General features: G+C 42.0%; 1 protein-coding gene across 1 annotated transcript; it reads right to left on the bottom strand.

Moving 5' to 3' along the window:
• Nucleotides 1–1,992: 1,992 nt before the first annotated feature.
• LOC147867483 (protein GRAVITROPIC IN THE LIGHT 1-like) lies at nucleotides 1,993–4,334 on the bottom strand. The gene has a single exon (XM_087315270.1). The coding sequence runs from the start codon at nucleotides 4,090–4,092 to the stop codon at nucleotides 2,155–2,157; it is 1,938 nt and encodes a 645-aa protein (XP_087171396.1). The 5' UTR covers nucleotides 4,093–4,334; the 3' UTR covers nucleotides 1,993–2,154.
• Nucleotides 4,335–15,825: the final 11,491 nt, after the last annotated feature.

Below are 15,825 nucleotides of genomic sequence, written 5' to 3'. Positions count from 1 at the left end.
TGATATCCAGGAAAGTCATTTTCAAGTTAATACAACAAACTACCTAAAGAACTTTAAGTTGATCGAAACATGACTATGTTGAAAATATTTAAAAACATATATTTTTAATTTCTAGTAAATATAAGCATATTTGGTAATCTTCTCTTTCCAATATTTTACTCCATTAAATAACTTTGAGTTTGTTCTCTTTATAGTGTTGGAGTCCCTTTTTGGTTTTTACAAACCACATATCATTTGGTGTACATGTGGCTTCTTGTAAAGTTTTTGGTAGGATGTGAGTACTTTGGTAGATAGGTTTGAAGTTGTTGAATTAACTACACATCTTATCCTAGATCCCAAGATTTGGATATGGTTTTTGTGTTGGGAGGAATATACACATTCTTACTTATATTGACGATATAATGCACATCCTTGTCTTGCATGTTTCCTACTCATTTTCATTATTTACTCACTGAGGACCGCAAACCCGTACTCACATGGAATGAGGCCTTTAAATGACCTCAATCGAACTTGTTTTATTTGAACCCTAGTAAAGTTTTAGTATATTCTTAGACAAATCCTATCATTTCATGCATGAAAGAGAAACTCGAGAGATTCGTGAAGAAAATTTTCACAAATGAATGTTTGTCAGAAAATGCTAGATATATATTTAGCGCCCACAGGAGACCAATTGTGATCCATGGGACAGGGTGTTGCCCATGGTGAGGATCGAACTTGGATTCCATGAATTTTATGACTTTGGAGGGAATGAATGAGAGGAAAGGTTTGGAACCATCAAAAGACTAGTGAAACACATAAACATGAGAGAGAGAGAGAGAGAGAGAGAGAGGTTGCAAAATGGTGTAATGTTTTTCATCCTCATAGAGGCAAAGGTAATTTCAAGGAAATGACAATTGCGTTGTCGTAAAAAGTCATTTCCAATGGCATATATGCATGATTAAGTGGACAAAAGGCGTTAAGCGAGATGGTTGGTTTGAGCTTCATTTCGGGACTCTTTTGGTGGGCAATGCGGCTCGACGCGAGCGAGGAGGACAATGTTCTCGACACACACGAAATGGAGATCTATCTAACCCATGGGCTTTAGTTTTTTTGGCTTTCATGAACATGTGAGTCTGTGACATGAGAGCTTCTGCACCACGTCATGGAACAAAAAAGGAAACAAACAAAAGAGAGAAGAAGAAGAAGAGAAAAATGGACATGGCCAGGGCCCAGCATGGCTCTCGAATGAAAGGAAGACGCTTAAATGAAGTGATAAGGAACGAAACCTACTACCCTGCAAAGACATGTCGACGAGATTTTGCAAGAAATGTCGAGGAATTGGTTGCATAGCCAACACCCCCGTAAAAAAAAAGGAAAAATCCGACAGTGTAGAAGCGGAGAAGATAATATTGCATTACCTTCCCTAGTAGTACCGATAGATCAAGAGATTCAAAAGACTCTGTTAGAGATGATTGCAGCTTGTGATTTGTGCACTTCCTACATCCTGACCACAAATCTACTTGTTTGCTAATTCTTGATGTAATATATGAAATTATTCTGAGTGGCATCTGAAGTGTGTGTCCCCCATGTTTGCAGCTTGTGATTTTGTGCACTTCCTTCCTACATGGGACCAACAAATCTACTTGTTGCTACGCTCGATGTGATATGAAAATATTCGAGTGGGATCTCATGAGACTGTGGCGAGGGGCATGAGCCCGTATATGCATTGACAAGCAAGCTTTCTGGGATAAAAAGTTAGGAAATGGCATGGTGCTATTCCGATCCAGACAAACATGTGTGAATGTCATGTTCTGGTAATGAAATCTTGTGCACATTATGCTATATTTTGCCGAATTAATGGCGACACCATCAATCAGAGTATGGTTTCATCGTTAAATACCTAGTACATCTTTCAAAGTATCCAGTATTCGATTTCTGCGACAACATCAGAAGCTTGTAGAGGCATTTATGATTCATTTTTTAGCATAGCTAGCTGTGGTATGCATAGGAATCAAGAAGGATTGAAATAATAGTCACATACAAGTCAGATTAGAAAAAAGGACTACAAAGAATACTGTGTACAAATGGAACAAAAACAGATTGTGCAGAATGAAATGAGGTATGTATATGAGTGCTCTGATGATGATGGATCCAAAAACACCGGAACAAAATGTGTCAACTGTGTGGATCTTCATGAAGAGAGGTAGATGGCAAGGCTGTTAATGGATAAACTTGGCATTTGATGATATTATTCGCTTTCATCATATTATTACTGTTCAAGCCTACCAGCAGGAAACCAGGCATCACAGTGAAGCCAACCCTAATCTTGACCTTCTCATTTTCATCATTGTGACCACCTCCCACATCATCATCACCAGCATTAGAAGTAACAGGAGTGGAAATTCCGATTACACTCTCCATGTATGCTGGCGCGAAATCCGCATCTCGCGGTGCCTGAAAGATGCGAGGTGCTGGAGAGAGGGAGAAGCGGAGCGAGTGGAGACGCCAAATCGCCTTGGCGGCCTGAAGGAAGCAATGGTAGAATGGGGTATTAGGGTGCTTCCCCATAGATATGTTCTCCCTGTGCTGCTCTAGGCCCCCGAAGAATGCCTCCTCCATCCGGGGGTGAACCACTTCCTCGAACTTCTTCAAGCAGAACCTGCTGAACAAGCCGTGAGGTTCGTGTTCTACGATCACGGCCGGATCGGCATCTTTCATGGCTTCATATTCTTCGTAGAACTGTGCGCGCCGCTTCTCGGGGTCTACCTCCGTGGGCAGGCTACCATCGACACCGAAATTCTCGGACTCGAAGCCAGTGAGCATGCGGCGCCATAGATAGGCCTCAAATGCGAGCTTGCTGTGAGATTTGCGTGCGAATGGGAGATCGGGCTCGATGGAGCGCGCGGCCGCATCCAGATCCCACTGCGCCATCTTCATCAGAGATGTCAGCAGCTCTGTGAAGCTCGTCGATGCATCTCCGGCTTCCACCACGCAAGCTCTCATGAGACGCATGTAGGAAGACAAATCTAGCTGCTCTGATGCACCGTTGCTGCTGGGTACTGCACTGGAGATGACATTATTGGTATTCGCCATATTCTGAGGAGGAGGACGGCTGCATAGGACATTCACAGAGGTAGATATCCTCCTGTGCTGCAACCTCTGCTCTAGCTTCTTCAGCTTCCTCTCCGCCTTCTCCTTCTGCAAGGTCGACTGCGCTACCATGTCCTTCAAGTTCTCAATCGTCGCATTCTTCTCCTGGATCTCGGTGTGGAAATTGTTGATAAGCCCCTCGTAGGACTTGAGAATCATCAAATTGTTCTCATTGTGATAGTTCATATTGGGACTCGCCGAAGCCGAATTCAAATTATTCGGCGACAATACGCTCGATTGATGTGAGTGGCGACTCAGCCGATTGAGGTATGATTTCTTCAGCTCAGACAAAGTTTTGATATCTCTCATCACAGCTCGATCAGCCATGTGAAGATCGTCATCATCGCAGGTTACATCGGGGTGGATGTTGGCCACGGACTGCAGGCGGGGATAGGAAGCTTCGAGGGACGAGACGGCTGAGAACACACCGGCAATCAGGTTCTTCATTTCCTCACTCAACAAATTAAGTGTGTGTGGATCATTGGTGTTGACATACAGCAGATCAGAAGTAGAAGATGAAGTGGAGGTCAAGCGAGGGGGCGCGCCCTCATTGTCGGTGATCTCCGCACCATGATCCGTGTAGTGACTCATGGCCAAGTTGGGATGTGGCTGAATAGTAGCCTGATGGTCTGCTAATTCATGATGCTTCTTAAGGATGAGCTTGCCATGACTGATTATGTTGAGGCTAGGATTATTGTCTGTGTTAAATTCATCAGAAGGGCTGCTTGTATCATCGACCGATTCATGCTTCTCCTTATTGGACTTGTTATTGTTATAAGATCGTGCGAGCTTACGCAGGTACGAAGATCGGTGCAGAGGAGAGGTCAACAAGTTGAGTGTCTTGGCAGTGGTGGTTGTGGTCTTGCTCGACGACTTCACAGGAAGGGGCGATCCGATCTTCTTGTTCTGGGCCGCCGCATGTCCCACGTCGGTGCGGCTCGGAGAATTAGAGCGAGAGAACATAGCTCTCCTACTCTAGGATTGATGTATATGTTATTTGCAGGTAGGCTCTATTACAATCAGCAGAGAGAAGAGATCATCAGCATTAACATGATTGAATGCCTACAAACACCATTCAACACAAAGAGGGTCTTAAGCTCATGGATAGGAGAGCCATAGGTAGGATGTGATAATTCAAATGAAGATAGGATGGCAAGCTGTAAAGCAAAGTTGAGAAGAGACAAATGGGCTTTCCCCCCCTCCCATTTATTATTGGGATGACTGATATTGATATTGATATTGATATTGATATTGGGAGAAAAACTATTATCAAAAGTGTGTGTTTTGTGAGTCATTGTGTGTTTTCTCCTCGTCCTCGTAGTCAATCCGAACATAACTACGGGGAGCGCATGCCTTCTCCACCACACAAACGCTCGATCCCCCATCATCTATTGACATGTTGGTGGCGTGGCTCAAACCTTGCACTCGTACTGTTTCGACGTGTCTCGAAAAACTTAGTAGATCATGTGTTCGAAATCTTGTGATGCTTCCAAGCGGCCATGTGTAAGGTTGATGTACAAGGTTGTTGAGAAAGTGGGCTCCCACCCCAATTCCATACATGCCAGCACTTCTTGCTCACCAAAACAAACAACTTTCCATAAACCTTTTCTAGAAAAAAAATTGGATTCAACAAATGTGTATATACGCCTCCTCACCGGGTAACAACCTTTAGTATCTTAGACAAGCACAAGTTCTAGAGAAGACCGACAATTGTTGATGGACTCTTTTTCCCCTTTGTTTTTTACCCCCTTTTTACAAATGCGAGTGATGCTCACCCCATACAAACTTTTGCTGCAAAAATTTAGAGAAACACCAAGATGGATCAAATTTTATAGATGCTAATTGTACTCATCAAATATTGACTATACTACAATTTTAGACTAGACAACCCCACCATGCTCAATAGAGCCATTCCTAGCAAATGTTGATCTCCATGTTGATTGAAGATACCAAATCTATTTTAGCTTGCTAATAAAGCTAAAAGTTCTGTCTTTTCTTTTATTCAAAATGTAATATATAACATTTGCCTTAAAATTCGTTAAAGTCTATTACAAAGACCTACTTTAAAAGCAACAAATTTTATTAGCAAGCTCGTGTAGAAAGTGAGACAAGGGTGGAGAGAGTGAAAAGAAAGAACTATTTTCTTAAACAAAAGGCCAAAACTAACTTATGAGGTAAATGGCATGTACAGTGCTCTTATGGAAAGGCCAAATCTAGCTTTCCATAAAGATTAGGATGTGTGATGTGCTTGTGTAGATATTATGCAAACTGTAAGGAACAAAAAGCAGCAATTAAGTGGGGCCGTGTAAGGGTGACATATAGATGGATTTTATCATCGTCCTCTAAGATAAGATATGACTTATGCTTACATAACTTTTTCAAGACACTCATAAGTTTGAGAGAGAGAGAGAGAGAGAGAGATGTTTTATTGACTTTCTTAGAGGTCAAATACAACCTGTGGAGCGGAACGGGAAACAACTTTATATACCATGTGTGGAGTTAAGAAGTGATTCTTGTTATTCATGCATTTTACTAATACATGTTGCAATCATGCGCCAAAATTAGTGTTTTGAGAGAAATGTGTGTAGGTATGGCATATTGTATTGTCCCTATTTTGTCCCAACTAAGATAGAGTCCCAAAACTTATAGGGGCCTCACCAAGGGGCCCATTCCCAATCCCAAAAGGGGTTCCAACATGGTTTGCCAAACACTTGTCCCAATGGGTAGTCCCAAGGGATTGCCCAACAACTAGCCCTACGACTAGTCCCAATGGCCACTTGTGGCCTTATATAAGGAGGATCATTTCCTCATTTTCATCATTCTAGATTTTTGAATTCACTTGTTGCTCAAGGAGTGTGGTTGCTTTCTCTCCCTTGCTCAAGTTTGGAGTTGTCCCAACTCATTCCAACTCATCCGATTCATCCTGACTTGTCCCAACTTGTCCCAACTTAGTTTTGTTTTTGTCCCAAAATTGGAACTGTTGTAATGTTTTGAGTTATAAACTTAATATTTGAGCATTTTTGTTCCATCTTCTTTCCATTTCACATGTTCTTGATATATGAAATAGGAACATAACATAGGCTTAACAATCGGCAACGGTTCGGTTCGAGATGGTCCAAACCAAACCGTTTCAAATTACTAAAACCTGAACCGAATCGAACCGAATCGTGAAACAGTTAAACTGAACCGTTAAACATTTTTCAAACCGTTAAACCATTAAATCGTAAAAATCGCGGTTTTGTGGTTCAGTTTCAGTTTTCAACATAGGTCAAATTTTTAATTTTTTAAAATTTATAATATTTCATTATTTAGAATTTCTAAAATTTTTAAGATGTTCCTAAAATGTGAGAATAAGGTGTAAAAATGAAAAGATTGTTTAAAAACAATTTTTAGATTTAAAAAAAAAAAATACAAATTAAAAACCATTTAACCGTTTTAACCGTGATTTTTGATTGTTGAAACCGAACCGAACCGTTTAAAAAAACCTAAACCTAAACCGAACCGTTGAAACCGTTAAGCCGTTAAACTATGGTTTTGCGGTTCGGTTCGGTTCAAACCAAACCGTTGTCAATTGTTACATAGGCTTAAGAATGCATGGAAAACAAACTCATTAAATGTCATTAAATGCATTATAATTTTGATTGTGAAACAATGCGCTAAACACATGTGCATGAGACATTATATATGCATCTTTTATGGCAAGTGCTTCACGTTGTACAATGCAATGCACTCCCAAAATGTTAGGCATCGTGGATTGAAACTTAGAAATTGCACCATTGTTCTTCCCTATCATAGATGATGCCCCATCACTTGCAAAAGCCACAAGTTTTTAAAAATCTAAATTGCTCTCCAAAATGAATTCATTGATAGAATTGTAGATAACTTCAACTCTCACATTTTCCACAGGAAGAAGCTGCATACAATGTGGCTCTCCTTTGCCATCTTCACTTAAGTACAAGACATTGATCAACTGTTTTTCCAATGTACCATCAGTGCTTTCATCAATCAGGATGGAGAAAAATGGACTTCCACGAATTTCATCATACAAGAGTTTCCTTGTGTGGTTCTTAATGGGCATTAAGAATTCTTTTGTAATTTTAGCATTAGCATAAGCACCATATTCATTTGAGGCAGGGATGTTTGGAGTACCAAGTTCTCTTTGTAACTTACATTGTTTTGCATATTTTTTTAATGGATGTTACGCTCCTCTGGAGGAACACACCGTCGGTTACTACTCCCGAGTAATCAAATCAAGGTATTGTGGTAGGAAGGAGGGGTAGGTTTCGGGATGTCCCGCCAACACTGTACTTACTCAGATTCGGGACGTGGGGTAACTCTATGCAAATGTTACCTAGGTATCTTAAACTAGAGACAACCCCAATCATTTGTCCCAGACGACACTCGTCAATACAAACCGATCGCTTCAAGGCTCGAAAGGGACACGGAGTATGGGTTTCTACCGAATCGACTACTAACGATGCGTGCCTATGATTTCACAGTAATAATATTGACTATCCGTTACAACTCTCGACTTTCTTAGAATATATGCACCTTTCTATACAGACCTCTGTTTTGACCTATGCTTGGCCTTCTATCCCTTTTCACACCTTTGATTGTCTTGCTCGGCTAACACTTGGCATGCATGTGGGATAGTGCCTTGCACTTAGACTGTTGGGCTGTTGATAATTTTTCCATACAGTATCATAAGGGTTCTATGAACATCATTGTGGATGCTCTTAGTCGCATTAAAGAAGTTAACATGCTTAGCTTCATGGAAAGAAAATCCGATCTTTTAGATTACCTTTGAGGGAAATACCTTGATGACAATTATTTCTCGAAATAGTGGATGAAAGACGAATTTGTTTTAGATGCCATTACTAGCACCTTACCCTTGAAGGTGACCTTTCACATTACAAATAGTTTGCTCTACCATAGTGGAAAGGTCCGCATTCTAGATTTACCAAACTTAAAACAAAAAATTCTTCATGAATGTCATGATGCATCATTAGCTAGTCATCCTAGAATACAATGCACACTCGTTCTCATCTCGAGTACTTTTTTCTGGCCTAACATGCGCTTTGACGTGCATAAATACGTGACTCAATGCTTACAATGTCAAATTAATAAGTTGGAACGACTTAAAGCTGTTGATCTTTTGCATCCTTTAGATATTCACAACAACAAATGGGAAAGTATCTTGATGGATTTTATTGTTAGTTTACCTCGTACACAGGGATCATGATGCCATTTGGGTTGTCGTTGATTGACTAACAAAATTGGCTAGATTTATTCCCACCAAAACCACGGTAACTGCTCAACAATTGGCTTATCAAATTTTTGATGAGATATTTCATTTTTATGGATTGCTGATGGATATTGTTAGTGATCGAGATTCCAAGTTTACTAGTGACTTTTGGACTCAGGTCTTTAAGAAACTACAAAGTACGTTGAGCATGAGTTCCGTAAATCATCCCCAGTCCAATGGACAAACTAAGCAAGTAAATCAAATTATTGAGCACATGCTATGAGCTTAGGTAGCAAAAACCCATTCTAAGTGGGAGCAATGCCTTCCTATCTTAGAATTTGCCTATAATAGCTCTAAACATACATCCACTGGATATAGTCCTTTTATGTTGATGTATGGTTTTCAGCCACGTGCCCCAATCGATGTCACAATTCATCGTGATACATTAGACAGTACACAATTTTTTGCAAGACATGAACCAAATGTTGCATATTGCCAAAGAAAATGTTCCGACAACTCAAGATCGTGCTCGGTTTTATGCTAATAAGGATAGACGTCCTCCTGCATTTACTATTGGTCAAAACGTTTTTTTGTGTGCCCCACTTACTCTATGTCATTGTCTACGGGCAAGTGCGCTAAGTTAGCCCAATGATATTATGGCCCATTCGAAATCCTTAAGTGAGTTGGGTCATCTGCTTATCACCTTGCCTTACACCGTAATGTTGGTATTGATCCTGTTTTTCACATCAGTCATCTAAATCCATTTTTAGGCTTTGGTGATAACACCATCACAATTCAAGATCTTGTAACATTAGAGAACTTTTCTTACAAACCTCATCTTCCTGAACAAATTCTTGATTCTCGTTCTCATGGTTGTTTACGTACTCGTATTTAACCTTTAAATACGTATAATACCTCATAATTTGTATAGTACGTACTATACCTCAATGTTGTTCAGTCAAATATTATGTACATTTGTCCAATACAGTATTTAACACATTTATAAAAAAACAGGTATAATACATATTTATAAAGAAAATGTAAGTAAAACCCCAACAAAAAGCAAAAGAAAAAAGAGATTTTAGTGAAAAAGAAGCCAAAGGAAGGAAGAAAGAAGAATAGAAGAGATGAAGATGAAGAAGATGAAGAAGAAGAAGAAGAGAGAAAAGAAGACATAAACTTGTCTTGACTCTGAGTGTGATAATCGCAGAAGATAGAAGAAGAAGACGAAGAAAAGAGAAACCTATCATGAGTGTGATAATCGTAGAAGATTCCTCAATCTATGTTCAAGGCATAATTGTAAATAATTACAATTTGAAGTAGAACATTGTGATACACACTTACACTGATGTATAGAATAAGGGAATGTCGACATTCATATTACTACAAGTATTTTAGGATGTGAAATGTTTAAATGTCTTATATGCATTTTAGGATGTAAAACTATATTGTACATCACAAAATTGTTTAAACATAGATGTTTTTTACAATATTATAGAATTTTTTTTAGAAAGGTAAATAAATTTCAAATTCTAGAAGTATTTAATGTACTATACGCGTATTAATACATTATAGACGTATGGTATCCGTACCATACCTAAAGTACCTAACAACCTTGCTCGTTCTAAACTTTTACGTTCTAAAGAGATATGGCTATCCAAGATCAAATGGAGGGATAAACCTATTGATGATGCCACATGGGAACACGAGCATACTCTTAAGGCACAATTTCCTCACTTTATATTGTAAGAGTGTAATTGTCTGAAAGTAGGGGAGTATGTTATGTACACATAATGTAGATGAGGGTAGGTCATTTATATTATATAAGTGAAGGGTATGTTCACTAATGTTTAAAAGAGACTAATGTGATTGGATAGAAGGAATGATAGTTGCATGTACTATCATGATTTGGACAACCAATGAATGGAGAGTCTTTTAGAAAGGCACATCTATTCAAGGGGCCTAGGGAGAGGAATAAATATGAGGCTTAGCTACCCCCATAGGGACATTACGTCGGAAGGCCACTATCTTAGAAATTAGTGGTGCAGGCTAGGCATTTGTCTCGACGATCGTGTTATCTCTTCCAAGATATTAGTCATCGTAATATTCTGCGGCATGGGACGTCGGTGGTAGGTTGGCTATGTTTAGATCATAGCCTAGGGGTGATCGGGTGGAACGGGTTCTTCCATCCAATCTATTTTCCTTCTTTTTACTTTATTTTGCTCTATTGATTAGTAATAGACTCTTAACACTTTGTAACCCAGCTCATAAGGTTGTTGCCTCCAGTTGTTGTAACTAAGTGTTTGAACAAATACAATTACATCTTGATGTCTATCAATCTCTCTTTTCATTCTGTCTTCTTGATCTTGCCTTCACTTGCTAACTCAGTGATCTTCATCTCGAGGTGCTATTTATGTTTCCGCATTGACGGTCTCAGACTCCAACATCTAGTATTAGAGCACGAGGTTCTATAACTCATTGTCGGTTGTCATCTGTCTTCAACGACATTCTTGCCCTTGTCTTCCTGAAGACCCTGAGTTCAAGATCTCATCTTGAGAAGAGAAAGACAACTGAAGATTTGCACTCTATTCAGCTAGATCGGTCTTAAGGTAAGCTAGTCGACAATACCTTGCTTCTGTGATTGCAGCCACTCAGAGTGGAATATCAAATCGGCCTTGATCGTGCTTTTCTAGGTTAGACACTATCTACTTGCTTGTCACAACCACTCAAAGAAGATCCCACCTTAGGAGCAACCTCATCTGTGCTTCACTCAGCTAGATGAAATATAAAAAGATTAATTTAAATCTGTCTCTGCAATCATCATAGTCACTCGAAGCTAGCCTAGTACGTAGGCATATTTTTGGGAGTCAATGGCAGTCACTCCTATGAGTATTAAAGTACATGTTAGTACTTTTGTCAGTCCGTGTAAGGACTTGTATAAACGTGCTCACTGAACACATTGTATGTACAAAGTGTTATTATTATTTAATTAAGTTTCTACTATTCTGCTCTCTCTGTCTCTCCTATGTAAGGTTTCCATTAAACCTGTGTCTATATTCTTTAGGTAGTCGGAGGAGCCAGTTTTGTCTTAGCTTCCGCAATCGTATTCTTTTACATGGTATCAAAGCGTGAGGGTTGAGAACCTCTGCAACTGACGAGCGATTTCCGAAGAAAAACCCTAACACTCGGTAGAAAACAAGAAACAAGGTTAGAATGGACAGAGGAATGGCTAGCTCGCTCCCAATGGAAAAGCTCAACAAATCCAACTATGCATCTTGGTCGTACAAGATGCGCCGGTACCTGTTCGAGCACGGTTACAGGAGTTATGTCAATGGAGCTAATGATACGGAACCTGATGCGGCACTTCACGACTTGGGAACAAGAGGCAAGCAAAGTTATGTACTGCTTTACGTCCAGTGTTAGTGATCAATTGTTGAACCATATCCGGGACACCAAAGGAAGCTTGGGGAAACCTAAAGAAGGTCTTCCCCACAAGCACCATAGCCCAGAAGTTGTAACTCCGACAGGAGTTGAGCAATGTCGGACAGAAGGACATGTTGGTGGCCGACTATACGGCCCGGATCAAAGACATCTACGACTCACTTTCCTCTATCAACGTGAACATCGAGGAAGATGAAATGGTGCAGGTTTGTCTCAGGGGCTTGGAGTCAAAGTTCGGAGTATTCCGAATGACGGTTTGTACAAGGGAGAATACTCCCTCGTTTTTCAACTTACAATTGAGCTCCTTGTAGAGGAGAACCATGCGGGTGCATCAACGAGTAGGCACACCGACAACAAGATGTTGTACATGGAGGAGGATCGGCCCCATGGTCGTGGCGAACGAGGCGGATTGGCACACGATGGAATCGGCTGACAAGAGCAAAACCAAAGGCACAAGGATGGTGTTGACAACAATTCCAGACCCTCCACAAGCAGGGGGAGTCAAAGCGGTGCCGGAAATCGGCAAGAGAAGACTGCAACGAAATGTTGGTACTGTGGCCGGAAGGGTCACAGAGAGAGTGAGTGTTGGAAGAAGCACACCCATTCAAATAAATCTAGATCTGGTAAAATAGGACAAGGAAACCGGCAAAGCTCGCATTGCACACAAAAGGATCGAAAGGATCCGACACTGGAAAGACCGGACCAGGGCCAACCTTTGATGAAGCACAACACAAACTTGATTAAGAAGATCAGGTCCGGATCAGAGGAAGTGTGGTACGTTGACTCCTGAGCATCAAACCACATGACGAGCCATGAAGAGTGGTTCTCATTTCTGGAAAAGCTGGAGCAACCGAGAGTTTTCGAAACTAGAGACGACACTCCTCACCCGATTGTGCATGTCAGAGAAGTCCCTTTAATCCATGTTGGACAAAAGGGAAAGTTGATGAACGTACTACATGTCCCGACAATCACAAAGAACCTAGTGTCGATTGGGCAGATCGTCGACCAAGGGATGTAGGTGCGGTTTACCGACCTCGGGTGCTTCATTGAGGAAGAGGGCCAGATTATTGTGCAAGGGCGCTAGGATGGGAGGATGTTTATCCTCAACACCAACGATATCGACACCACTATGTTCGCAAAAGGACAGAAGGTCCAATTAGATATCGACCTATGGCACAAGAGGATCGGCCACGTCAACTATTAGAGGCTTCAAGACTTGCAATCGAAATAGGTTGTTTTGGGATTGCCAAAATTTAGCGGCGGGGAAGGCCCAAATTTGTGAAGCCTGCCAGCTCGGGAAGCAACACCGGCTTCCGTTCCCCACCGAAAGAACCCAGAGCCATAACAAGCTCGATCTAATACATTCCGATGTATGGGGACCGACACAGAACATTAGTCTTGGCGGGAGCCAATATTTTGTCTCCTTCATCGACGACTACAACCCGACACATATGGATCTACCTAATCAAAAGGAAAAGCGAGTTTTTGACTGTTTCCAGGATCTACAATGTCTTGTAGAACGGGAAACAGAGAGGAAGATCAAGTGCTTGCAGTTAGATGGTGGAAAAGAATATTTTTCTAGCCAATTCAATAGTTATCTGCAACAGAAAGGAATTCGGAGGGAATTCAGCTACAGATACACACCGGAACAAAACAGTGTGGCTGAAAGGAAGAACCAGTCAATTGTGCAGGCGGTACAAGTAATGCTGGAAGAGAAGAGCATGCCTAAGTTCTACTGGGCTGAAGCGGTCCGGACGGTCGTCTACGTCCAAGACCGGATCGGGGATTAGGTGTCAGCATACAAGCTGTATTTCAGGCGGAAGCCGAATTTAAGACACCTTAAGATATTCGGTAGCATTGCATATGTGCATGTGCCGGATGAGAAGCGGAGAAAGTTGGAGCCGAAGTTGGAGAAGTGCATCCTTGTCAACTATTCACATGAACAGAAGGGGTATAAGTGCTACTACCCCCGGACCAAGCAAGTAAGAGTAAGCCAAGATATCAAATTTGATGAGTCAGCATCATGGTACTCTCTACTAACTCCAACCCGATTCCGGAGGATGAGGCCAGTGAGCCCGAAATGATCCAGGTAGAAGATGAAGCAAGATTTGGTACTCTAGATGAGAGATCGATCTCATTTTGGCTAAGTGGGTCGAATGAGCGACTGAGTCGGAATGACCAGTCAAATGAAGAGCCGGCGAGTAGTGGAGACTCAGTCGTGCTCTCCCGGTGCAAGGAACCGAGGAGACGGTTCATGCGCAAAGAGAAGGGGAAGAAGAAAATGCCGGAGTACGACACTGGAAGAGAAGAGTCGGATCGGAGCGAGACCAACTCTAGAGATGGACCTTTGAGAACGAAGCCCAAGCTGACCAAGAGGGCCTTACAATCGGCTAACGTGAAGCTACGCCGATCGACCGGCCAGAAGACCCCGTTAAAAGGTACGAATATAATAAATGCATGGCGCATCACTATGTCTACATGACGAAAGTGACGGCGGTGCATGAACCGGAGAGCTACACAAAAGTGGCAAAGGACGCACATTGGCGGGCCGCTATGGAGGAAGAGATGCATCCACTTGATGCCAACGACACATGGAACCTGGTTGACCCTCCCTTACATTGCAAACTGTTCGGTTGCAAGTGGGTGTTCAACGTAAAGTATAAGGCTGATGGTTCGGTCAACTAGTACAAAGACCGGTTAGTGGCCAAAGGATATGCGCAGACCCACAGAATTGACTACGACGAGACCTTTGCTCCGGTAGCGAAGATGATGACGGTTTGTGTGGTGCTAGCGGTTGCTGTGGCAAGGGGATGTCATCTTCACCAAATGGACGTGAAGAATGCGTTTCTTCAAGGCGACCTTGAAGAACAAGTCTACATGATCCAACCCCCCGGTTTTCAGTCGGAGATGAATAAGTCGCCAGTGTGCTGGCTCAAGAAGTCCCTTTACGGCCTGAAGCAAGCCCCCCGTGCTTGGAATTCGAAGATCACGCACTGATTGCGTAAGATGGGGTTTGCGGCCTCAAAGTCGGACTCTTCGTTATTCATCAGGAAAGGTCCGGAAGGTTCGATATGTATCTTGTTATAAGTGGATGATCTAGTCATCACCGAACTCAACCTTGCTCAAATCGGCCAAGTGAAGTCCCAGTTATCGGATGCTTTTCAAATGAAGGACCTGGGGGACCTTCATTACTTCCTCAGGATCAAAGTGGTCCATACCCCCGACGGCATATTGTTATCTCAATGACATTATCTGTTGAATATGTTGTACAAGTTCGGCATGAAGGATTGTCGAGCAGTCTCCATACCCCTGGACCGGAACCTAAAGCTTCGTCCTGACTCCGGACCGGCTTGTGATGAGAAACAGTTCCGACAAATTGTCGGAAGCCTTATTTATTTGACAATCACCCGAGCCGACCTTAATTATCCGGTCAAAGTGACAAGTTAGTTCATCCAGAAGCCGACTATGGAGCACCTTCAGTGCACCCACCAAATATTGAGGTATGTTAGCAGCACTAAGGACCAGTGACTGTTATATCGAAGTAGTATAACCGAGAAGCTAGTCAGCTATACAGATGCCGATTGGATCGGAGATGCGTTGGATTGAGGATCCACTTCCGGATTCATGTTCTCTCTAGGTAGCGTGGAGAAGCAAAAAGCAGCCGATTGTGGCTCTTTCGAGCAGTGAGGCTGAGTATCGTGGTGCTACCATTGCCACCTGTGAAGCCATTTGGCTTCGGTGGCTGTTGCAAGACCTCTGGATTGAAGTACCGACTCTGATCTCAATCTACTGTGACAACATGAGCAACATGCAGCTAGCCAAGAACCCTATGTTCCATGCTCGGACAAAGCACATAGAAGTGCATTATCACTTTGTGCGCGAGCGGGTCCTCAATGGTGAAATGGAACTCTGGTATGTCCAGACAGATCGATAGATTGCCATCGACAGACTGCAAGGGCCTTCGTGAAAGTTACAATCTATCCCAAGATTGGGATTCAAAAGTTATAGGT

The sequence above is a fragment of the Azolla caroliniana genome, unplaced genomic scaffold, assembly GCF_043228905.1.
Source record: "Azolla caroliniana isolate FFs.n. ecotype wild unplaced genomic scaffold, voAzoCaro1.0.p SCAF_2, whole genome shotgun sequence".
Lineage (NCBI taxonomy): Eukaryota > Viridiplantae > Streptophyta > Polypodiopsida > Salviniales > Salviniaceae > Azolla > Azolla caroliniana.
Note: the sequence above shows the minus strand (reverse complement) of the source record. Positions and strands in the feature narration are given on the sequence as shown.

What these genes read in the sequence shown, in the direction of transcription:
- LOC147867483 (XM_087315270.1), bottom strand. Translation starts at nt 4,092, where the DNA reads ATGTTCTCTCGCTCTAATTCTCCGAGCCGCACCGACGTGGGACATGCG.